Below are 26,301 nucleotides of genomic sequence, written 5' to 3' on the forward strand. Positions count from 1 at the left end.
ACCACACTGGCGCTGTAGTGTAAACCAAATAAACAAACAAAAAAGACTTTTCCTCTCTCTGTTAAATCCTAGCTCACGTTCACGGTCTAACACCAGCTCTGGCAGGATACACATTTCAAATCTAACATATTGTCTGGTCATTATTCAAATCATGTTGGTCCCAGGCTCTGTTTGTCTTCTGATAACTCGCTTGCCAGGGTCTCCTGCCCTTTTGTCATTTCCTTCTTTCTCCGTGCTAACCATCCATCTTCCATCTCTGTCCTCCCCTTCTGTTTCCCTTCTCTCCCATAGAGGTCAGGCATCTTTCCATTTTTTTGTCTCCATCCCCGCAGCTGCAGCGATGGACCCCACCATCCCCAAATCCACCATCTCTCCTTTTTTCAACTACCTTCATCCAGCATCTCTCCCTCCTTCCCCACCACACCAGGGTCCACCAACTCTCCCTTTCTCTTCCCAACTACCCTCCTATCGAGTATCTCTATTGTCCCACCTTCTACACCATCCCTTTGGCCAACTTCTTGCCCTTTCTATTCCTTCCCTCCCTAAATCCCATTGTCCACCATCTCTCTGTTTTTAGACCCATTATTTCTCCCCTCCCCCTTTCATCTGGCATATGCCCGTCTCTTTGGACCCCCATTCCCTCCCTCCATCAGTGTACTTCTACACCAGGGCTCCCCCCTTGTGTACTTCTACACCAGGAACCCCCCCCCCCACCTTCCCGAAGGCCTGCATATTCCCCCCTTCTTTGTAGCTTCCTCTTGCTTCCTCCTTGGCCTCCCGGTTTAATCTTCAGCCAATTAGAGCAGCCTGAAAAGGATCGCCGGTGCTGTAGTGATCCTAGCAGGCTGCCATCAGCCTCTGCAGCATGTTCCCTCTGCTGTGGTCCCGCCCCTCCTCTGATATCAGGGGCAGGATCGCGGCAGAGGGAACGTGCTGCGGAGGATGACAGCAGCCTGCTAGGATCGCTACAACACCGGAGATCCTCTGCAGGCTGCTTTACTTGGCTGAAGGTAAGACTGGGAGGCCAGGGGGGAAGCCGGAGGACGCTACAAAGAGCACCTAAGCATTGCAACACTTCCCGAATGACCCTCCCCCTCACCCCTTAAAGCAGGAGCGGCAGTGGACGGCCAGCAAGAGGCAGCACTGCCACTCCTGCTTTAGGAGACCTGAAGGCACGGGGAGGATGGCTGGTCACCGAATCAGCGAGGCTGATTAAAAAAAAAAATAAAAATTGATTTGAATCGATTCACCCGAACTGAATCAGTGAATCGATTCAAATTGGAAATCGGGCAGCACTAGTACCCACGCTCCCACCAAGATGGCATGGGGGGCAGACCGCCTCCCCCCGCATTACTACACCACTGATCTGAACCACTGATACCTATTTGTGCCCGTCATTCCCTTCACACACGTTAGTTACTATGACTTTTAACCAGATGTAACTAGAGATGGTGATATTGCTCCATATCCCAATCTTCTCCAACCTTTCCTTCTGCAGACTCTGTGCCAGGGTTAACCTTAAAAGGTAGTCCAGATGCCTAGGTAGTTTCATCAAGAGCTTTCATTGCAGAGTATGTGGGGAACCCATTATGGGCAAAAGGCAATTACCCAAGTGCCAATTCCAGATGCTATATTAAAATATTATAAACAAAGGGTTAAAGCAAATAGCTGCTGTAGCTGAATTACATTCAAACTTCTCAAAATGCCCGTGGTTTTTAAAAGCTGTGGGTTATGTTTGCTGCCTAAAACATGCATTTCCTGCACACACATCCGTAGTGAAGTAACCGGAAGGATGATATACTCTCCATCCTGGTAGGAAACAATAAATAACATGGACAGTGGTTCCCAAACTGGTCCCAGGGGACCCCCAGCCAGCTGAATTTTCAGGATACCACGATGAATATGCATGAGATAAATATGTGTGCAACAGAGGCTACACCACAAAAGTGCTAAGTTTGACATGTTTTTGTTTATTTCGTACCTGATATACCACCTTTCAATCAAAAATCAAAAGTAATGACAAATAAAAAAACAAGAAAGGACATTCAAAAGGAAAAAGGATTACAATAGGTGATGGGATAAGAAAACAGGAGCAAACAAAAAGGCTTAGAGCTGAAGTTAGTGGAGGGGAGATTTGCTTGAAGTCTTCAAAATCCTGAGTGGAGTAGAATGAGTAGAAGCGGATCGATTTTTCACTCCATCAAAAATTACAGACTAGGGGACATTCAATGAAGTTCCAGGGAAATATTTTTAAAACCAATAGGAGGAGATTTTTTTTTTCACTCAGGGCTCCTTTTATCAAGCCGCGTTAGTGGGGTTAACGCATCAGACATTTCATCACGCGCTAACCCCCGTTGCCGGCTAAAAAACAAACGCCTGCTCAATGCGTCAGGCGGTTTAACGTGCGGTATTATGCACGTTAAACCCCTACCGCAGCTTGATAAAAGGACCCCTCAGAGAATAGTTAAGCTCTGGAACGCATCGCCAGAAGTTGTGGTATGAGCGGATAGTGTAGCTGGTTTTAAGAAAGGTTTGGACAAGTTCCTGGAGGAAAAGTTCATAGTCTGTTATTGAGAAAGATACAGGGGAAGCCACTGCTTGCCCTGGATCGGTAGCATGGAATGTTGCTACTCTTTGGGATTCTAGAATCTTGCTACTCTCTGGAGATTCTGCATGGAATGTTGCTACTATTTGGGGTTCCAGAATCTTTCTTACTCTGAGATAATGGAATGTTGCTACCCCTTGGGTTTTGGCCAGGTACTAGGGACCTGGATTGACCTCCATGAGAAAGGGCTACTGGGCTTGATGGACCATTGGTCAGACCCAGTAAGGCTATTCTTATGTTCTTATGCTCGTGCTTAAATTCCACCTACTTAGCTGTAAAATACGTGCTATGAAAGAAATATGTGCTTGTGGAATAGAGAAAAAACACACACACACACAAAAGTACGGGTGGACCAAGAACTTTCCTGCACACATGCTTAAAATATAAAACACTTATTGGCAAAGCACCGACAGATAAAAAGACCTGACATAGAGCTGTGTTTCTGTGGATAACTGCCTGCTTCAGGGGATCAGAAATACTCTAAAAATCAAAAGCAGAACAGAACTAATAATCTATATATGAAGAGATTAACAATTGCAAGTATAAGGCAGATATAAATGGAATTTAACTATGAAAGCCAAAGAAATGTGTAGAAAAGTGGACATGCATATTTAGGTACTATATGTAAGCATTCATGTGTACATATAGCTTAACCCCCCTCTTACCATCCCCTCCCTAACCCCAGATCCTACTTTTCCCTCTCTTGGAAACCTTCTCCGATCTAACGTTGTAACCCTTCTTCCATAACTCTTTTTGTAATCCGCTTTGAACCGAAAGGTAATGGCGGAATAGAAATCTGTAATGTAATGTACATGCATGCATACATATGCTGATTATTTGTGTTCTGTTTTGATTATTGTTGGGTCTTTTTATCTGTCAGTACTTTGCCAATAAAAGAGTGTTTTATATTTTACGCTTTTGTGCAGGAAAGTCCTTGGTCCACCCTTTTCTGTGTTCTCATTTATTTGCATATTTAGCATGTACATGTTAGTGCTTTGTGTAAATAAAATTGCACATAAGGAAGCAATTCTATAACAGGATGCCTATAACAGTGCTCCCCCGTTCATTTGCGGTTCGCGGTCCTGGTCATTCGCGGTATTCTTCGACAGGGACTTCCTGTGCTAAAGTCGGGCTTCACCAATCAGGAGCTGCGTGTCAAAGCAGCTCCTGATTGGTGAAGCCTGACTTTTAGTGCAGGAAGAGGTGGTCTGAGCATACTGCGAGTGATTTCCTTCACTCGCCAGCGCTCCAGCTGCCCTCTCCTGCCTCCCCAGGTGAAAAACCATATTCATGATTTTTCCATATTCACAGGGGTTACTGGAACGGAACCCCCACGAATATCGGGGGAGTACTATAATTAGGCACTCCCCCCCCTTCAATTCTATAAAGGTAACACAAATTTGAGGGCAATCCTGAATTGTACATGCAAATAAATTACTTAATGAGCCCTTAACACTCAATAATTGGCTGCTATCAATTATTGTCACTAAATGGGACTCATTTGGAGTTGCATGTGCAAATGCCTATGTGCAATTATACAGTACTAGTATTTTAGCCCGTTACATTAACGGGTGCTAGCTGTCTTTCTTTCTTTCCCCCCCCCCACTTCCCTGTGCAGCAGCCACAGCAGCATTCCCTCCCCCTCCATGTCCCTGTGCAGCAGCATTTCCCCCCACCCTACATCCCTGTACAGCAGCATTTTGATCCCCCCCCACTTCCCTGTGCATCAGCCACAGCAGCAGCATTCCCTCCCCCCACACAGCAGCAGTAGCATTCCCTTACCCCCCCCCCTTCCCTTCCCGCGGTCCCGACAAATCTGCCGATTCCAGCAGCGTGTGCAGCACTCTACATACGCTGCTTCGAGGCCTTCTACTGCCCTGATTTACTCTGGCACGTCCCTAATGACATCATCAGAGACACGGCAGAGCAAATCAGGACAGTAGAAGGCCCCGAAGCAGCATGTGTAGAGTGCTGCACACGGTGCTGGAGTCGGGACCGCAAAGAACGTAGCAGTTGGAGTGGTTTTTCGGCGCTTCCCTTCCCGCCCCGCGAGGTGTCACCGCGGCTCCTCTCGATCCCCGCCAGCGTCGGAAGCCTTCTCTGACGCTGGTGCGGCTGGTGAGAGGAACCGAATATTGTGGAGAGTCCAGCGCTGGCGGCCAGTTCTGTCGGCAGTGTAGGTAGGTGCTGGGAAGAAGGCTGGGGACTCGCGCATGGGCACTCCTGCGGCCACAGACCTATAGATCATGGAAGCACGCAGTTAAGAGTGTGCATGCGTGGCTAGGGTTTTATTATATAGATAAAGAACTGCTCCTACATTTTCTCGCATGCAAACCAAAAGTAGGAGGGGGGGCATGGGAGGGGTTTGGGAAGATCAGAAGGACTGTTTCAAAAAGTTATATACATGTTACGTCATTTGGGAGATGCTCGCCCAGCTTGCGTAGCAGGGTTTACAACAGGTTTCAGAAGGCATAGGTCCTGGCGCACAAGTGTAGTAGTGGGAATTGGAACTCAACCTGGAGCACCCTTTAAAAAGAGCACTGCGCTGATTTCCCAGAGCCCAAATTTGGCTGCCACTTACTGAATCTGGCCCCTAGAGGGCATCTGGTAAGAGCCTATTTCTTAAAGGAAGGTAGGTGCCTACATTCCTTCATAGCAGTGTCTCACAAACTGTCCAGAGCCACAGTACGCTAATCAGCAGGCCGCGGCTGGAAGGCACATGGAAGTGTGCAAACGTCAACACGATGATGTCGCACACATACGTGATGTCATCATGCCAACATCTGCGCATATGCGAAGGCCCTGCAGACAGGCCCTGAGCTGCCAGCGGGGGAGGTACTAAATAGGAGAGGTGCTGGCTGTCTACGAGTTTCCCGCGGGTTTCCAGGTTTTTTTTTTGTACTGTAGGAAAAATAGCTTATGATAAAACTGGAAACTCTCTTGACTAAGGGCTCCTTTTACGAAGCCGCGTTAGCGGCTTTAGTGCGCGACTTTTCATCATGCGCTAACACCCACGCTAGCCGAAAAACTACCGCCTGCTCAAGAGGAGGCGGTAGCGGCTAGCGCATCCGGCGGCTTAGCGTGCGCTATTACACGCGTTAAACCGCTAACGCGGCTTCGTAAAAGGAGCCCTAAGTGTATAGCTCCTGATGGAGACGACGTTGTTTTAACTTTTTTTAAATTTTTTTTTTACCAAACTGTAAGTTTGAGCCCCACCCATGCTCCACCACTGTTTATATCTAGGGCAGGGGTGTCAAATGTCGGTCCTCGAGAGCCGCAATCCAGTCAGGTTTTCAGGATTTCCCCAGTGAATATGCATGAGATCTATTTGCATGCCCTGCTTTCATTGTATGCTAATAGATCTCATGCATATTCATTGGGGAAATCCTGAAAACCCAACTGGATTGTGGCCCTCAAGGACTGATATTTGACACCCCTGATCAAGGGTTACCATATGGCTCCAGAAAAAAGGAGTACGGATTGAGACATCTGAGTTTTACTTCCGTTGTTTTCAATGGAAGTAAAACCTGGCTGTCTCAATCTGTCCTCCTTTTTCTGGAGCCATATGGTGACCCTATGCAGTGGCATAGGGTGAGAGGTGCCTGGGGCGGTGGCACCCCTCCCCCACCCGCTCCTTTCCTGTCCCCTCCTGCCACACGCTGTGACACACTTATCCCTTACTCTAACCAGCAGAGGGACTAAGTGTGTTGAGTTCTGGCCTGTTGGCGTGGCCTCCTCAGGTTGGAGGAAGGCTTTTCAGGGTAGAACAGACCTAGGCACCTGCCTAGTCTGCCAGGCCACACTGAGAGTAACTTATAAAGAGAAGACCACACAGGTAAGTCTTGTTACAAAAGAATGTTCTTGAGCTTTATTGAACCCGGGGGACTGAATACCATCAGCCACCCGTATGTCATGGCAAAAATTATAAAATACAAAACAACTTGCATTTTGTCAGAATGGCTTGCTATAAATGCCACATACAGTTCAATACCCTGGACTTTCCAGTTTAACTACAGTCCTCTTCACCAGGGAAAAAGGCAAATGAAAAATATCAGGAAAATAAAACTTTCAAACTTGGCACACCTTGTGACTACAACCAGAGTAATTACAGTTTCAAAACTTAGTACTGAATTTCTTAAACGTTTCAGCTTACCTAGCTGAGACACAGACAGGCTTGCAGAGCAGGCTTCACAGCTCGTTATAATCAGCTGGGCTTCCTGAGAACACAATAAGGCATTATATAAGCTGTGAACTTTACTTGGGTTTTTCCCACGGAGCTTTCACACCCCTACAGATAAGGTTCCTTGAATAAACAAAGCTCTCTGGGCAGTCATATAGAGTAGCGGAGAGATTTTCCTGCTCTTCTCCTAATCTCTGTCAGCTGGGCTTGGGTTACGGGAGACAGCACAAGCACAGCCTTGCTTCCTTTCCCTTAGTAACTAACCTCCATGTCAGTGGGGAACTGGCTAGCTTCCAGCAATGGCTCAGCGATGTCCATAGCCTCTGTCTGCTCAGCAGCCTCTGGGGTGGAGTTGAGGTAGTCCTCTGTCATCTCCACGTCCTCACTGCTGCGTGCTGGAGAGAGACTTCTCCCCTCATCTGCCTCCAAGCTCTGCTGTCTCTCCTGCCGCTGCCTGAGCTCATTAGCCCTCGCTCCGTCCCGGCTTTCCCTGCCTCCCTTACTGAGATTCCATACTCTGTTTTTATGTTGGTTAAAGCCCCACCCCTCTCTCCTCAGAGCAGCTGTGTTAGGCAGGAAACCCCTAGGGAAATAACTCAGGTTTCTCCTAGGCTGGTAATGAGCATACCTCCCAGCCCTAGGACTCCACTTCTCCATAAGAGTACTCTCAGGCTTTCTAGGGTACCTGTCCTGAGAAGGCGCCCTCTGCTGGATGTATCTATGTTCTTGCCTCTCCTGCTCTATCTCACTGTCTGAGGGGTAGTCAGCCAAAACCAAACTTTTACTTTTAACCTGGGACCGTGTTTTGCTTTTATCCCATACAGGGACAAAGCTGGCCACAGGTTTGTCACAACGCATGCACCGCTTCCCTTCCCCCGTACCTCTGTGACGTTCCTGGCGTGAGCAGCAACCTCCAAGCTACTGTCCAGGAAGTGATGTCAGAGGAAGAGCCAATGCTGGCATGACAGCAGATTGGGGGTTGCTGCTCGCACCAGGAACATTACAGAAGTACGGGGAAGGGAAGCAGCAGTTGGGGGGGGGGGGGGGCGGGGAAGGAGTGGGAGGTGAGAGGAGGGGTGCCTGCATCCTCACCAAGATGGCGCCCGGGGCGGACTGCCCCTACTTGTGAATACTTAAGCAGGTGTTTGCAGAATAGGCCTTAGGTCAGGGATGGATAAACTTTTTGACTTGTGGGCCACAATGGTTTCTTAAATTTGACAGAAGGGCCGGATGGAAGTGCACAGACGTTGCCGTGATGATATCATGTGCATGCATGACATCATCACGTCACCATCCGCACATGCGCAGAGGCTTTCCAGACACGCCCTGTTTCAGATCTTTCGGTCTCTCTCCCCGTCCGCAGCCCGACTTCTCTCCCTCCTTCATAAACGCTCCATCTCCGCCTACTATCTGCGTCCTACCGCATCCTACCCGTGTCTCTGCCAAAACTTTGCTTCTCCAACATCCTGATCTCTCTGCCGCAACTTCTTTCCATGTGCCGCATCCTGCCCTACCGGAAACAGGAAGTTGCGGTAGAGGGAGCGAAATGTAGCCGCTGGAAAGCTTCGGGGCTGGTTCCTGTCATTGTCAGTGGGAGAAGTGGGCTGTATGTTGTGCAGGGCTGATTTTAGACAAATTCGACAAGCCGAATTAAAAAACTATAACATAGGCAGGATGCACCACCTTCTCCGCCCGGCCCCAGGCCTTTAACAGAAGTCACAGAGACAGAACATTGGGAATAACAGGCCAGAACTTTATTAACATTATGCAGGAAATAACTCCATAGGAAGCACCCGAGCCATAATCCCTCTTAGGCCCTGCTCCCAGCAATGCCATCCAGCGGGGGAGCATGCGCTTTTAGCCCCTTCCGTGACCTGCCACCTCATTTCCAGCAAGGCCACAGCCTCACTCCATCAGTCAACCTGCCATGAGCGTCGGGAGCACGAAGGAAAAGGCTTCTGCTGCTCCCTGGCGCACAGTATTTGAATCCCCCGCCAGCAGGGAAGCTCCACCCTTATTCCCCACCCCACCCAATGAGGGCACGGCCCGTGCCTCTGACATCAGGAGTGATGTCCGGGGAGAGTCGGGAAATGGGGCAGAGTGAAGGGCCTTGCTCCCTCCGGGCAGCCGCCATGTTATCAGCAGCATGCTCGGAGGGCCATCGCTGCTGGCATAACGGGCCGTAGTTTGCCCATGTCTGCCTTAGGTGAACTTTTAGCAGTTAACACAAGTAAATGCTATTATTCAAAAATCTATTCACCTAATGGACATATGCTGTAAATGTCAGCGCCTATGTGAGAGAATTGCCCCCCACAAGTCCACTTGAGGAAAACATATGCAGGAAGGGAAGCTGGATCAACTATTTTTGCATTAGTTTGGACTTGATTCCTGAAGGTGCGTTCAGAGAAACGGAAGACCCAAGGAACCATGAAGTCAGCGTTTTTAAAGCTAAGGCCAATTTTTTTTTTAATCATTTTTCTAGGAGCAAGATTTCCGGTCTCCGCATTTCGAAACAGGGGCTCCAAGCAGCTGATCGAGAAGAGCAACTGTTGTGATCTTCCCTTAAATGCTTTCTCGGTATCCTGCTGTTCATTTGCTTTAGTTGGGGGGGGGGGGGGGGGGGGGGAGATAATCTAGCCAGTCAGATTTACATATTTCCAGGGTGAAAACGCATTGGAATTTGTCCGGGTCCCCCGTCTCCCCGATCTTGACTCATTTCCCCGCCGAGCTCTAGGGCCCTGTGGATTCCGGTCTCGGGGGCAGCTGGGACATCGTTTGTTCCGTTGTTGTAACCAGGGCTGCGAATGTTGGCAGGGATCGATTTCGCAGGCCTGACTCCTTTCGCTAGCGACCTGTAATGCCTTCAATGCCTCCCGCTAGCCAACAAGACAGTTCGCTCGTTTATTGCAACGGTCAACAGATTTCTCCTGCCAAAAAAAAAAAAAAAAAAAGAGAGAGAGAGAGAGACCAAACTTTATGAAAGGAAGAGCAGCCCATCAGCCCTTGGCAGGAGGGGTTTTGGAGCGAACTCCATGCAGGAAATCCCTCACATCCTGACTCCCGGCTCTCGGTGAGAGTCCACCATGGTGCCGCTCTCCCGGGCCAGCTGATGAGCGTTGCCTGTCGGACGGGGGAGAAGATGTCAAAGCGTCGGAGGGCTGAACCGCGCTCTGCTCCCCCACCTCACCTCTTAGTACTGACGTTAACCTTTCACTGGCTGATTGCTTCCCGCGTCCGGGGTAAGTTCCCGTCTACATGCTGCTGTCCTGCACCTAAAGTGCAGCTTTTTTTTAAACATTTTTTAGCGTGAAGAAAACTTCAGCTGCCTGCGTTCGAACGATTTCTTCGGATGCTTTTGCCTTGAGACGTTCCTTTTTTGGCTTGATTGCTGTCTGCTTGGCTAGGGCTAATCGGACTTTTTTTTGCCGATTGTTTGCGGAGGGAGGGAAGCGGTGAGGGTGTTTATCTGCCTTGGAAGAGACGTTAACGCCGAAATGCACTACAATGCGTTGGTGCAGGTCTGTTGTACTCACCGGGATAAGGCGCAGTGCCTTCAGTATGCGACGATAATTCATGCCATGAGTGTTCACTCTACAGCAACATCGCATACAGTGAACGGAGAGCTCAAAAGAGCGCAGGGTGTAGGACTGTCCAGTAGAGAGACCCGTGCGCAAAAAGCTAGCGCAGCACAGGATGGTACCTAGCGCGCAGTGTACAGTTAATTTGCCGCGTGGACACAGTGTAGCAGGTTGCCACGTGCGGCACTGTTTGACGCTGTAGCTGCAATACAAGTTAAGCCAAGTGCAATGCGCTATGAATTCGGCGCGCAAAAATAAATGGCAAAGTGTAGACGCTATGCTAATTCATGATATGTAGTAACTTACGGATCTATAGGATACGGTGACGTATACGGTAGTATTGATTGCAAACTGTGCCAGTGAGCTGGGGTTGATGAAGCAAAGATCTTCACTTTGCCAGAATTAGTGGATTTCCTGCAATCGCAAAACCCCAAAAGAATAGGCAGATCTCTAATCCAGAGGTTCCAAATGTACAAAATGACTTGGGGACAAATTTTTCCCCTTCCTTGAAGGATCTATCTCCATCTAGGCGAATTCTGTCCCTGTGTCTGTCCCATCCCTGCAAGCTCTGTCCTCAGCTGCACTTAAAGTGTTTGAGGCTTGTGCAGACGAGGACAGAACTTGCAGGGATGGAACAAGGACAGGGACAGAACTCACCGGAGAGGGACAGAGATAGATCTCATGGGGATGGGGATTTGGGGACAAATGTGTCCCTGTGTCATTCTCTAGTTTAAAGATCATGTTTTGGGGGGGGGGGGAGGAAGAAGCAAATAAAAACATGATTGCTATACTGCTACTGAAAAGGATGCATTGTCATAGAAACACAGAATCACGGTGGCAGATAAATGCCAAATGGCCCATCCAGTCTGCCCATCCACTATCTCCTCCTCTCCCTACGAGATCTCATGTGCCTGTCCCATGCTTTCTTGAATTCAGACAGTCTTTGTCTCCACCACCTCTACTGGGAGACATCTACCCCCTTTCAGTAAAAAAAAGTATTTCCTTAGATTACTCCTGAGCCTATCACCTCTTAACTTCATCCTATGCCCTTCTCATTCCGGAGTTTCCTTTCAAAATGAGAGCCTCGCCTCATCCCTTTATGCCATGTAGGTATTTAAACAAGTCTATCAAATCTCCCTTCTCCTGCCTTTCCTCCAAAGTATACACACTGAGATCTTTGAGTCTGATCCCGTACGCCTTATGACGCAGACCACCAATCATTTTAGTAACATAGTAGATGACGGCAGATAAAGACCCGAATGGTCCATCCAGTCTGCCCAACCTGATTCAATTTAATTTTTTTTTTTTTATTAATTTTTTCTTCTTAGCTATTTCTGGGCAAGAATCCAAAGCTTTACCCGGTACTGTGCTTGGGTTCCAACTGCCGAAATCTCTGTTAAGACTTACTCCAGCCCATCTACACCCTCCCAGCCATTGAAGCCCTCCCCCGCCCATCCTCCACCAAACGGCCACACACAGACACAGACCTGCAAGTCTGCCCAATACTGGCCTAGTTCAATATTTAATATAGAAGCCTCCCTCTGCACTGACTTCATCCTTTTTATATCTTTTTGAAGGTGTGGTCTACAGAATTGTACACAATATTCTATATGAGGTCTCATCAGAGTCTTATACAGGGGCATCAATACCTCCTTTTTCCTGCTGGCCACTCCTTTCCTTATACTGTATACCCAAGCAGCTAACTTTCACCGGTGCCTTTTCAACCTGTTTGGCCACCTTAAGATCATCACCTACTATCGTACCCAAGTCCCGCGCCTCTTTCATGCACAAAAGTTCTTCACCTCCTAAACTGTACTGCTCCCTTGGCTTTTTGCAGCCCAAATACAATGACCTTACGTTTCTTAGCATTAAGTCGCAGCTGCCAAATTTCAGACCATTCTTCAAGCTTCACTAGGTCTTTCCTCATGTTATCCTAACCACGCCGTCAGGGGTACCTACTCTGTTGCAGATTTTGGAGTCATCCGCAAAGAGGCAACTTTTTACCAGACAGCCCTCCAGCAATATCGCTTACAAAAATGATCTGCCAGCGCATGTGACTGTAATTCTCTTGAAGTTCTAATTACCGTGCTGAAGAATTGGCAAAATGTTATTTATTTTAAAGAAATGGTATTCCAGTGTCGGAAAGGCTTGAATCTGCTCACTGTACAGGTAAAAGAGTGTGCAGGCAGCCTGCTGGAAAAGAGTGCTGAACAGAGCATGCAAAAAGTGAAGAGTTTTGTTCACGTCTTTTTCACTTGTAGCTCAAAGAGAGTGGCATTCGGATACAGTAGATATTTTCCTTTCTCTGGAAGGCTTACAATCTAAGGGCCGAAGCTAAAAGGTAGAGTCCTCATTTTACCACAAAATGCCCACAAAAAAATAACTCAAACTAATGAGCATGCAAATTACTGCCAGGTTAAAACTGTGGTGGTAATCTGCTGCTCGGCGCTAAATGCCAACTTTCCTGTCAGTGCCTGAGTGGCGATTGGCTTAGGCCAGGGGTGTCAAAATCCCTCCTGGAGGGCCGCAATCCAGTCGGGTTTTCAGGATTTCCCCAATGAATATGCATGAGATCTATTAGCATATAATGAAAGCAGTGCATGCAAATAGATCTCATGCATATTCATTGGGGAAATCCTGAAAACCCGACTGGATTGCAGCCCTCCAGGAGGGACTTTGACACCCCTGACAGGCAAGTTGATATTAACCCCCCCTCCCCCAGATCGTGGCATGCATCAATCCTTACCCCCAACCTGAAATCTTTTCCTGCCATCCCCACACATATTTGTAGTGTTTACAGCACCCAGCCTGCCTCCATATGAACGACCCCCCCCTTCTGACTTGACCTGACCCAACATTCTCCCCCTCCCCCGATATTAAATAGAAAGATTTCCAGTTAGTCTCCTCCTACATAAATCTTTGTAGTCTAGTCATCTTCTCTTAAGTCCCATAAAAACTCCTTGGTCGTCCACTGCCCCCACCCCTATCCTCACCTCCACCTCATGTGGAAGAGAGGGAGCCTGGGGTTCAGTGAATGATTATGTATCAAATAAATAAGCTAACCTAACCACCTAGGAATCTTTTTATTTCATATGGGGGGGGGGCAGGATGGAATGAGATGTGATGTTTGGGTAGAGTCTGAGATGATGCAGAAAGCAATCTGGGACAGGGTAGTCAGGTTGGAGAGAGAGGAGGGGTGCTGCTAGACCACTGTTCCTCTCAACCAACCCATCTAAGCTGTCCCAAACCTGGCAAAGAGTTTCCCATCCTAAACACACATGAGAAAAATTTTTTTTTGGGGGGGGAGATTGGCTGCAGGGTAATTAATGATCACATTACCATGCATTTTAATGCTGTCTGCAATAATGGTTTCAGTGCAAGTTAATATCCACCCTGAAACCATTTAAACATCGCTTGGCCTGAAAAGCCTGCACTAAAACCACATTAAAGCTAAGCTAATGTATCTTGGCCCCTAAATTTGTACCTGAGGCAGTGGAGGCTAAGAAACATAATGTACAGTTAACAGGTTACAATTTGCCATAGTTACAGTGCTTTTGACCTAACTTGACACAAACTAGGAATCTAAAACCAATATATAGTTTACAGGTTAAATTTGTCATAGTAACAGTGCAAGATTTTTCAATACAAGTTTTTATCCTAACACGACACATATCGAGGATCTTGTATTAATATACATTTCTTTGTTATCTGTTGGTCGTGGGAGGGGAATTAGGTGAAGATGTATGTTTGTATTGCTTTCCTAAAGTTGAGGAGTCCTTCAAATGATCTAATCCAGGGGTGTCAAAGTCCCTCCTCGAGGGCCGCAATCCAGTCGGGTTTTCAGGATTTCTCCAATGAATATGCATGAGATCTATTTGCATGCACTGCTTTCATTGTATGCTAATAGATCTCATGTATATTCATTGGGGAAATCCTGAAAACCCGACTGGATTGCGGCCCTCGGGGAGGGACTTTGACACTCCTGATCTAATCTGTGGGGCCGTGGATTCTAGTGGGTTGGTATGAAATAGGAGTAGGAACGTTGTTTGGCAGTTTGCTGTTGAAGGGTATGACTGGGGGGTGTTTTGAGGAATATTTCATCCTGGGAGCGGAAGGACCTGTTAGGCACGTATGGAGGAAGCTTGGTTGTCATATAGCCTAGCACCATGTCATGTAAGGATTTGAACGCTAGCATCGGGCCCTTGAAGACACAACGTTGGCTATGAGAAGCCAGTGAGTTGACAATATTGCCTGGGAGACTGTATATTACTATAGTATGGTATGCATTTAATAAAGTTAAGTTTGCAGAAATGAGTGGGACAATGTGCCTGTTCAAGGAGATGTTCATCCCATACATCCAAAGCTTTAGAGTTTTTTTGATCCTTTGGCAATTATTGTCATTCTGCTGGTGATACCATAGCGTGATTTAGAAAACAAAATGGTACTTTGTCAATGCGTTTTAGTACTATCTAATTTAATAGAATTGGGCAAAAGGGTGGACTCTTGTAAAATAATACACACTGTTTATGACACAGGATTAAAAGGAGTACCTTTGGGTTAATAACGAGATGAGATGGGAAATGTGACATTTCCTATATTGTTTCAAGTGAATGCACATCCCTATTACTGGGAGAAGTCAGATTCCATAATCCCATCCCATTTTCCAACCTTTAAAAGCAGTGGGGGCACAAAGAAAGAAATGGGGGAAGGAAGTGAAGGAGGAAGTGAATAAGCAAATCCAATGACTTCCTTGTTGAAAGCGAGGAGCCCAGCCCCTTCTACTGGTGAAACGAAGAAAACGCTGCACGCCTGAATTGATGTCCACAACAAGGTTAGAGATAATTAGTAAGATTTAGAGGTATACTAATTACTAATGTGCATTACGGGAATAACACATGATCTTTGCTTTTTAGGAAGGAAGTCTAAAAAGCGCTGCATAAAGTAAGACAGCAATTAAGAGCATAAATGCTGTATGGTAGTCATTTCTATGCATATGTGAAAGTAAACACACATAATCTGGTTATACACTATTCTGTAGCTATGCATGCATCTTTGATATCGCGCACTTTGCAGGTGGATGTTCACATGGGTGGAGCCTGGGCACAGTGTGGACAGGATCACATCTTATGCACATAATTTAGTATTCTTTAAGTTATGCTAGGGTTACCCAGACATGTTCTCTTTTTAAAGGACTGTCCAGGCGAGCGGACAGGTTTTCAAAAACCCTGTAGTTTATCTGGGTTTTGAAAACCATTGAGCTCGAGGCCATGTTTGGAAGGCATCTGCACATGCATAAATGCAACGCAATGATGTCACACACATATGCGCATGACATCATCACATCCACGCATGCATAGATGCCCTTAAAACGTGGCCCCGAAGAGATGTGGCTTGTGTGGGATGGGGGTTGTGGGGCGTAAAGGGGCAGGGCTATGGGCAGAACAGGGCGGGGCCATGGGTGCAATGGGGCGGGACTGGGGTGCAATGGGGCAGGGCCACACATCCTCTGTTTTTTAAGACAAAATCTGGCAACCGTAAGTTATGCACATCTCTCTTAAATCTAGGCACCAGCATTTATACTAGCTCTATAGCTGGCTTATATGCTTGCATCTAAATACACAATGGTTTATAGCCAGTTACACTAGCATTGTATACAGAGAAAGTATACGCCTCGTATAGAGAGGTTTTCAGTTTAAGGCCAAATCAAGTCTGCAGCTGAAATTCACTGCTCAGCTTTGGCCTAAACCAGAACCGTCGCCTTCTCGCTGAGAGCGGGTTCCCTCGAGACTCCTATGCCCTGACCATAAGCTCTGCCCTCTCACCACCCAAAGGTCCTCCCCAGGCCTAGCTTTAGAAGCCCGGGCAGTATAGTAGCCACTTCAGGGCAAGAACATTCCCAAGTCGCTCCTGCCCATGTTGACTTTAATGACTTGCCACAGAAGTCTCTTGCAAGACAAGGCTATAAACTAGGTGCAAGCATTTATACATGCAATAGGCACATGGGGCCAGATTCTGTTAACAATGCCTACATTTGTAGGCGCCTACAATGCAGATGCCTCGACATGTCAATCACACTTTAGGCGTTGCTAACAGAATCGCGCCTATGTATAGAAACATAGAGTATGACGGCAAAAAAGGGCCGATGGCCCAACAAGTCTGCCCACTCAAGAACCCTCCCTCCCTCGAGAATCCATCTTTTAAGCTTTCCTCTGGAGCGACCCCACCTGTCTGTCCCATCATCCCTTGAAGTCAAGCGTGTTACTGGCCTCGACTACCTGACGTGGAAGACCATTCTATCGATCAATTACCCTTTAGGTGAAGAAGTATTTTCTGGTGTCCCCATGAAATCTTCCCCCCCCCCCCCTGAGTTTTAGCGGATGTCCTCTTGTCGCCGTGGGACCCTTAAGAAAAAAGATTTCTTCCTCCACCTCAATGCAGCCCGTGATGTATTTAAATGTTTCTATCATGTCCCCCCTTTCTCTGCGCTCTTCGAGAGAATATAATCACAGCCTGCTGGTTACAGGTGCAGAATAGGCATAGCTGAGTTAGGCGTCTGTGTTAGGCTCCAGCAAATTAAGCCAGGAAAACCCTGGCCTAATATACTGGTGCCTACCACAAGAACACCTAGCAATGCCTAAGCAGACCTAAGTGCCACTAAGTGTGATTCTGTAAGTGGCGTCTAGCGGTTGATGTTAGGAGTGGTTAGGCACCGTTTATTTAATCAGACCCTAAGTACTATTTTATAAAGAACGCTCAGCTCAGAGCTCTTTTTATAGAATAGCGCTCTGTGCTGATTTTTTCCAGTGGTAATGTGGGCACCAGTCCTTGGTTCTGTAATGGCAATTAATGCACAGTTGGGATTACAGAATATTAGCTTAAGTCTACTTATGCATGCCTAACCTTAGGCGTGAGCACTTATGCCACGTCAAAGGCTGGTGTAAGAACTCGTGTCTAATTTAGGTAGTTAGGTGCGTAAATGTAAGAATTCTATAACTGCTGGGTATGCCCCTGATCTGCCTATGCCCCTCCCTTAGTCATATCCCCTACTAGGAGCCTGTAATATAATTTGTGCACAAGACACTGAGTAGAGTGAAAAGGGTAGATGTGAATCACTTGTTTACTCTTTCCAAAAATACTAGTACTGAGCGGCATGCAATGAAGCTACTAAGTAGTAGATTTAAAACAAACAGGAGAAAATATTTCTTTACTCGAAAACAAAAAGTCCCTGAATCCTGTTGCTTCACAGGTTCAGGCACACAGAAAACCAGTGCCTTGAGTTGACAAAACAAAAAATCCTGCCTGAGCCTGGAGCTGGTACTGCCATACCCCAAACACAGAACGCAAAAGACTTCTTCAAAACAGGTAGCCCTAGCCAGACCTTAGACCAAGGCTCAAATCTAGTCAGTACAAATCATTAGCTTTTCTCAGCAAAGCAGAACGCCTGGATATTGAAGTCAAGGAGTATGCTGGAACCACTACTTCCTCCTACTCTCCTGGACCACCTCAACCTAGTTCCCTCAACCTGCCTTCCTTACATACTTCCTGCTAGCTGCTTCCCTGACTCCTCCTGCCCGTGTCACTTCCCCCTAAGGAGGAGCTACCCATGTTAAGGTGGTTCTGACATTGTGAGGGAGCATCCAGCAGGGGGAGTAGTAGCATCCTATATACTCCCTCACAGTCCCTATCATTCCCCCATTCTGTTTTCCCAATAAAAATCATAATTGCTTAAAGATCTGTCCTGTTTTACAAATGCATACCCACAGATATTCAAGAAAATTCTCCTCATCAGTGCTAGAGCTGAGGAGCCCAATGTTTTAGATTGAAGAGGTTGTGCTCAAACAGTAAAGATTGCAAGGAGCAAGAAGAGGAAGGCTTGAGGCAAAGATTCCTTTCTGGGGATTACAAATATTTTTCTGTGAAATGTGTTAATGCTTGGAAATAATTTATTGATAGAGAATTGTTATATCATTGTGCAGATGATATGAGAGAAGGAAATCAATCTCATTCTCATTGCTGTGTTGAGATCCTCTCATTAATTGTAAAGAAAGATATGTTGAATCATAAGAGTGCATTGGAATTTGTCTATACACTCTATTTTTCATCCTAAGTAAATTTGCATTCAGTCAGGGATCCAATATGAGAGTCCTTGGTGTTGAAAGGTATTTATGACTCTCAAGAGAGATCCATATCTTGTAAGTCTTCACACCCTTATACATTTTTTCATTCTGCTGTCTAAAATATTACAATTCAAAATACATTAAAGTAGGAATTTGTTTCATTGATCTATACAACAGACTTTAGGCGTTCAATGTGAAAGAACAGTTATATAAAGATTTTAAAAAACCAAAAGTGTTTGCACCTCTAGACTCACTGCTTGTTGGAAACTCTTTTTGCAGCAGTAAAAGACATAGTTCATTTAGAACTGCTACAATTTTTGCGTTATGGGACTAATGCATGGCCACAGTTAAGGGTAGCTAGGGTTACCAGATTTCCTCTTTAAAAAAAAAAAAAAGAGGATACTTGGCCCCACTCCTGGTCCCTCCCCATTCCACTCCCAGCCCTGCCCCCAAACAAACCTCACATCTCTTTTCCTGAGCTCAGGGCCACGACTAGAGGGCATCCTCACATGCATGGACGATGATACTATGAGCGTGCGCACATGCATGTGACATCATCATATTGACATGCGCAGACGCCCTCCATACATGGCCCCCAGCTCAGGGACTTAAAAAACCTGGACACCCGGATAGTCCTCTAAAAAGGGGACATGTCCTGGTTTTCCTGGACATCCTGAATCGCCATGCCACAGGGACCCCAAGCCTATCCACTGCTTAAGGAGGCACAACGCTGAAGGAGGGTTTAGGGTCTTCATCTAAGTTTCTGCTCGGTGCCCCAGCATATTTAATATATCAGCCCTGGGTTAATGAGTGGAGGAGTAGCCAAGGGGTTAGGACAGCAGGCTTTGATCCTGGGGAATTAGGTTCAATTCCCACTGCAGCTCCTTATGATCCAGGGCAAGTCAGGTACAGAAACTTAGATTGTGAGCCCACTAGGGACAGAGAAAGTACCTGCATGCTAGTGTACAGTGCTATGTATGCCTAGTAGCACTATAGAAAGTACTAATTTTAACAAAGGAAAAACAAAACAGTGAAACATTCTTTTCTTTTTTTTTTAAATTCTTTATTCATTTTCAAACTTACAATAAGTGTGACAATATGTCCAAACAAATTAACAATAAATATATCACTTAATAATCATCAATGGTACAAATGATATGCTCTTATCTCCCACCCTGTCCTATCATATAATAAGAACATAAGAATTTGCCTCCGCTGGGTCGGACCAAGGGTCCATCGAGCCCAGCGGTCTGCTCCCGCGGCGGCCCATCAGGTCCATGACCTGTAGAGTGATCTTTTGTCTAGCCTGTTGATTCCTACTCCTTTATATCCTGAAAAACCCCTTTTTCCCTTTTATCTATACCCTTTTTTTTGCTCCTGTGTCCTCCTTTATCTGTAGCCTTCAATCCCCTTATCCTTCAGGAATTTATCTAGTCCCTCTTTGAAACCCCTTAATGTAGTCTGTCCTATTACATCTACATTAATCAATACCTTATACAATATGTAACAATAAAATTACCCTCCCTCCCCCCCCCCCCCCCCCAATAATTGAACTTGTAAATTTAAGGGGAAAAATGTCATCTAATACTTTGTTAATGGCTCCCACACATCTTGAAATTTCCTAAAACATCCCCGCTGTATTTTAATAAATCTCTCCATTTTATAAACATGATGACATAAGGAATTCCACCAAAAATTATAATTCAATCTACTCCAATTTTTCCAATTATATGTAATTTGTTGAATGGCAACCCCAGTCATTATAAGTAATAATTTGTTATTATTTGTAGAAATCTGACTTTTTGCTCTCATTGCCATACCAAATAGCACAGTATCATATGATAATGCCATTGGGTTATCTAATAAACAATTAAATTGGTCCCAAATTGATTTCCAGAAATTCATAATAAATGGACAATAGAATAATAAATGATCTAAAGTCCCTGCTTCGAGATGACAGTGCCAACATTTATTAGACTTAGAGCTATCCAATTTTTGTAACCGAACAGGGGTCCATAACGCTCTGTGTAACAGAAAAAACCAAGTTTGTCTCATAGATGCCGACACTGTACATCTCATCCTCCAAGACCAAATTCGTGGCCATTGAGATGCAGTAATTTGATGCTTAATCTCAATGCTCCAAATGTCTCTCAGACCAGTGTTTGGTTTCTTTGTAATAAATCCAGTCAGCAATTTATACCACTGGGCAGCTACAGAATGAAAGCAGTGTAGCTTTGTCAGACAGAGAGCACATCAGAAAGATATGATCAGTTTCTTGGACTTGACCCTCCCAAAAATTAAATCAATGCTGAGCACTGAATGAGGCACACTTAGATTTCAGTAATGCTCTGGACATTACTCAACACAGGAGCACGCCTCGAGTTTCTAGCAGCAGGATTAAAATGTGCATTTTCATCCACCATCTTTCTCAGAGGGCAGTTTTCAAAGCTTTCCTGCCTTCAAACCTAGTGGCTACTTTTATTTGTACAGCAGCGATAAGAGATAGGGACTTGAAGCCTGCCTTTTTGTAGTTACACAACCACATTCCAAAGCGGTTTACACACAGGTACTCGCGCATTTTCCCTATCTGTCCTGGTGGGCAATTACAAGTGACCCTTTTACATTGGATAAATAGATGAGGCCAGAAGCATGTAATAATAATAATAATAATAATAATAACTTTATTTTTCTATACCGCCATAGTCAGGTGACTTCTAGGCGGTTCACACTGTAAGAAGGCTGGACATTCAGCGAATAACAAGGTCACGATACAATACAATAAGTCAACATACAATACAAGACAAAATACAATACAATACAATGAGTGTATACAACACAGTACAATATAATACGAGTCTAAATATAATACAATACAATAAGTCTAAAGACAACACCATACATAAGTCTAATACAGTATCGTACAATGAGTCTAAATATAATACAATAGTGAAGAGGGGAAAGTTACAGATTGGGGTTCAATGGGTAATGAGTAACTGAGTATTTCTTTAGAACTTCCATTTGAATTGGAGTACTATGGATAGCGAATATCTGAGTACATGAGGGGCATCTTGAGAAAGAAAGAAAGGCGTTTAAAGGGAGGGGAGTCCTAGTGCGGGAGGGGACGATTTTAGTCCGTGAATTTTTCGAATAGGGCGGTTTTGATCGATTTGCGGAATGCACTGTAAAACAGGTTGGGTTCGTTTATGTAGTTTTTCAGCTAAACTTGCTGTCTGTTCGCTTGGAACTTAAGGAGCAGCTGTGCACACACTGTAGGTATCTACTCAGTGGCATTGTAAGGGTAGGAGGGGACAGTGGTGCCTCCTTCCCGCCCCCCATTCCACACTTGTGCTCTCCCTCCCCACCCCCACATATTTCTAAATCTTCGCCAGCACAAGTGGCTTCGGCAGCATGCTCCTCGCGCCAGCGTTGGATTTCCCTCTCACAACACTTCCTGGCCTCATGACCTGGAAGTGATTCAGAAGGGAACCAGGCTGGCGCGAGCAACAGGCAGAAGTTGCTTGCACTAGCGAAGATAATACAGCGGTATGAGATGGCGGGAGAGGGGATGGTGCAAGCGTGGCTGGGTATGGCGGAGAGGAGCCAGAACCTCCACTGACTAGGTACCCGGGGCAATCCGTACCCCTCCCGCACCCCCCTTACTGCTTGCTCTCTTTGTGAGTAAAAAGAAGCTGTTCAACAACTTGAGAACTTTCACTCATGAAGAAGAAGGGATGGCCTTTTTTTTTTTTTTTAGAAAGCAACAAAAAAACAAAACAGCTGACTGTTTTACATCAGTGTTTCTCAACTCAGTCCTGGAGTACCCCTTTGCCAGTCAGGTTTTCAGAATAGCCAAATGAATATGCATAAACCTGATTTGCATACACAGCCTCCACTGTATGCAAATTTATTTCATGCATATTCATTGTGGATATCCTTAAAACCTGACTGGCAAAGGGGTACTCCAGGACTTAGTTGAGAAACACTGTCTTTCATGACTCAGAAGAGGTGCAAAAGCTGACAGGGATCCCATGCCAACAGCAATGTTGCACATCTGTCAATGATTTTTCCACAGATAGCAGCGTACAGTAGAAAAGTGTGTGATGTCATCCGGTAGCGCCAGGACACAACTACTTTACCACAGCTCAGAACTTACTGTCAAGTTTTCAGCATGAGTGGCCTTTCTTATGCACAGTGATCTCCACAGCTCCTTAGTTGGTTTCAGAGCTAAATTTAAGCGACTCTTGAGGAGTTGTGAACAATCCCCATGCCTTATCAGTCCCACTGTCTACAGAAAATGGGTGTCCACAGCAACAAGTCTTTTCTGTTGACAAGTAGAACTTAAACAAACTTTAAGTGTAGGGCTTCTCAGGCTGATGCTGCCTTAGGAGGCAATTAAATGGGTGCCCCAGTACTACTTGCTAAGTATCAATTTTAGTACAGATCTTAGCGCCAACATTCCATTATAGAATGGTAGTCTAAGTTGGCATTGCCATGCCTACATTTAAGCATGCCCACTCAGTTGTGTTTTGAGGGTAGGAGATACCTGGGGCATTGGTGCCCCTCCCACCCTCCTTTCCACCCCATGCACCCTCCTTTCCACCCTCTGCTCCTTCCCCACTCCCCACACCCTCCTTTCCACCTCCCTACTCCTTCCCCACCCCGCACGCCACACTCACACTCTACCTTCCCCCCCATACCTTGTTAGATATTCTCCAGCGTGAGCAGTTTCTCCTGCCAGCTGCTCGTGCCAACATTGTCTTTCTCTCTGATGTCACTTCCTGACCTCATGACTCAGAAGTGATTTCAGAGGGAAGCCAGGTCAGTTGCTTGTGCTGGTGAAAATTTAAAGAGGTACGGAGTGGGAGGAAGCGAGGGCGCGAGTATGGTGTGGGGGGAGGAAAGGTGCCGGCGCCCCAACCAAAATGGCATCCAGAGCGGTCCACCCCCTGCCCTCCCTTGCTATACCACTGTGCCCACTTACGGTTGTCATAAGTTGGTACATCTAAGGGGGAGAGTGTGGCGCAGTGGTTAAAGCTACAGCCTCAGCACCCTGAGGTTGTGGGTTCAAACCCACGCTGCTCCTTGTGACCCTGGGCAAGTCACTTAAATCCCCCCCCCCCCCCATTGCCCCAGGTATGTTAGAAAGATTGTGAGCCCACCGGGACAGAGAGGGAAAACTGCTTGAGTACCTGAATAAATTAATGTAAACCGTTCTGAGCTCCCCTGGGTGAATGGTATAGAAAATTGAATAAATAAATAAATACGCCCTTGCAGTGCACACAATTTATAATTTTCGATGGACAGATAGGGAAATTGCTCGAGTACCTATATGTAAACCGCTTCAAATGTGGTTGTGTAACTACAAAAAGGCGGTATTCAAGTCCCTATCCCTTATCCCTGCTGTACAAATAAAAGTGCCCATTACGTTTGATAGTTGTGTGCCTGCAGGAAAGCTTTTGAGTTATCATTCCTGGGAATGAGAGAAATTGGAGGGTAATTGTATGGGAATGATCAAATCCATGGAATCATCAGGTCATCTGGAGCTGGACATACAGCCAAAGGACAAATCAAACCGTAGAGAAGAAACTTTGCATTCTCATCACTGGCAAAAAGATCAGTTTGAAGCATTGCCCCAAAAAGAAGAAACTCTGAAGAGTTATCTTTAGGGACTATTTGTGAAGACAAAGCACAATGTTGATTTTGTAGACTTACTGATTCTTCGGTACAGGGATGTGGGTAGCCTGTGTCTAGATTCTGGGAGCTTTTTGGCAAAAGACAAGAAGAATAACTGGTCAGAAAGGAGTGATATCATAACAGTTTTATTTGTGAGCAACCCAATATGACTGTGTCTTGGCTGAAATCATCTGCATCCGGGATCCAAAGTGTATAGTAAACATATATATATATAAATCAACAATAAAAACTTCTAATAAATGTAGCCATAGGGAAATACAGGCATTACATTAGAGGTGCATGTGTTTCCAATGGCTGGTCTGTTCAATGCAGATTTAGTGATGTAGGTTTTCTGCAGCCTACGTTGCAGCAGCTGCGGTAATCGGAGCTGCTCATGTTGACTGTGCAAAATTTGAACTCTCTGCACCTGTGGAGATAGGGAATTTGTGGGAAGTTCAAGGGGGGGTTTACACACAGTGTGCAGATCTACTGGTCAAGGGGCTTCTGGTAGTTTCTGGAAGAAAAAAGCATGATAGAGGCCAAGGCAGCCCTTAAAATTCTGTTGTGCAGGAGTAAAATTGTGGAACTCACTTGTGGGGAAGATATGGAAATATGGTAATAGAGGTACATTTAGGAAACTACTCAAAACACAATTGTTTGTAAAAGCCTTTTTCTGGGCATTGATTTTTTCTGATTGCTGACTTTTTTGAGGATCTGATTATTTATGGGGTTTTTGTTTTTGTTTTTATTTTGTTGTTTTTTTTTAATTTAAGTTCAATCATTTTTATTAGTATTTTAATGTATACATACATACAAAGCATGAATGAAAGTATTTTTACATTGATAATAAAAAGCATACACATGACATTCATGCTACAATATAGTATCAAGTAATAATGATATAACAGGATCAACTAACAAAACCAGAACTAAAAGCCTGGCTAGACGTAATGGTGAATGTATAATAATAATAACTTACATAGAGTGCTGTATATGTCATCATCATGTCCATTGTGCAGAGTAATATACAGTATATTAATCTATAAACATAGTATCACAGTAGACACAGCAGTATCAAAAATACCTTCAATTTAATCATATGTATGTAAGATTTTGTAAACCGTTTAGGCTTTAGACCAGTGGTCTCAAACTCAAACTCTTTGCAAGGCCACCTTTCGGATTTGTAGGTACTTGGAGGGCCTCAGAAAAAATAGTTAATGTCTTATTAAAGAAATGACAATTTTGCATGAGATAAAACTCTTTCCTTTTGTCTGTCTTAATAATAATATTGTAATTTACACTTCCCCCTCCCCATTTGCGGTTTCGGTAATCGCAATTTCACATATTCACAATTTTTTGGAGAGGGGGAAAAAAGAAAAAAAAATCGTTAAGTCTTCCCCCCGGCATCCCGGCCTTACCTGGTGGTCTAGCGGGCTTTCGGGGCAGGAGCGATCTTCCTACGCTCCTGCCCCGTGCAGATCGCCATTAGGAAATAGCTGTAGGGAGTTCCCGTCGTCGTCTCGAGAGACTACGGGAACTCACAGCAGCCATTTCCTAATGGCGATCTGCATGGGGCAGGAGCGTAGGAAGATCGCTCCTGCCCCGAAAGCCTTCTAGACCACCAGGTAAGGCCGGGGAGGCGGGAGGGAGGCGGGGATGGGTCAGAGCCGGATATTTGCGGTTTTTCGCCATTCGCGGTCCGGCTCTGCCCCTATCCCCCGCAAATCTGGAGGGAGAAGTGTATAGCTAAAGAGACATATGATCAAGAAACTGTTTTGTTTTACTTTTGTGATTATGATAAACATACCGAGGGCCTCAAAACAGTACCTGGCGGGCCACATGTGGCCCCCGGGCCGCGAGTTTGAGACCACTGCTTTAGACGGTATAGAATTGTTAAAATAAAAAAATAGTGGCATTAGCTAAACCCGCAGAGGGAATTTAAGATCTGTCTTTGACGCAAAAAAGGGTTTTTGGAATTCTCCTTCCAATTGATCATTGCATTTGTTAACGACTGGAGAGGTGTATATAAGTTGGAATTTATTGAGAGTTGGAAGCATTCAGTTAAGAGCACCTCTTTCACCAACCTGAAGGAGTAAAGTTGAGTTTTGGATTTAAATACCTGGTGTGGTCTGAATTCTTGGAGGAGCA

The 26,301-nt window shown here is 45.5% G+C and overlaps 1 protein-coding gene and 1 long non-coding RNA gene across 4 annotated transcripts in view; one reads left to right on the forward strand and one right to left on the reverse strand.

Annotated features, from left to right (window-relative positions):
• The window catches only part of LOC117359055, a 36,654-nt gene extending 26,202 nt beyond the window's left edge, over positions 1-10,452 (reverse strand). The window contains exons 1-2 of one of the 2 annotated variants that reach the window (XR_004539151.1): positions 10,319-10,452; positions 6,759-6,822 (exon numbers count right to left, since the gene is read on the reverse strand). This is a non-coding gene — a long non-coding RNA (uncharacterized LOC117359055). Of the gene's footprint in view, positions 1-6,758; positions 6,823-9,045; positions 9,408-10,318 lie in introns of those variants that run through there. The other variant, XR_004539150.1, reaches the window with a different exon arrangement.
• The window catches only part of ADAM12 (ADAM metallopeptidase domain 12), a 711,117-nt gene continuing 694,522 nt past the window's right edge, over positions 9,707-26,301 (forward strand). For both annotated transcript variants that reach the window (XM_033941188.1, XM_033941189.1), the window contains exon 1: positions 9,707-10,024. In XM_033941188.1, the coding sequence (XP_033797079.1) occupies positions 9,895-10,024 (130 nt within the window). In that variant the 5' untranslated portion in view covers positions 9,707-9,894. The remainder of the gene's footprint in view (positions 10,025-26,301) is intronic.

Source organism: Geotrypetes seraphini, chromosome 4 (assembly GCF_902459505.1).
Source record: "Geotrypetes seraphini chromosome 4, aGeoSer1.1, whole genome shotgun sequence".
NCBI lineage: Eukaryota > Metazoa > Chordata > Amphibia > Gymnophiona > Dermophiidae > Geotrypetes > Geotrypetes seraphini.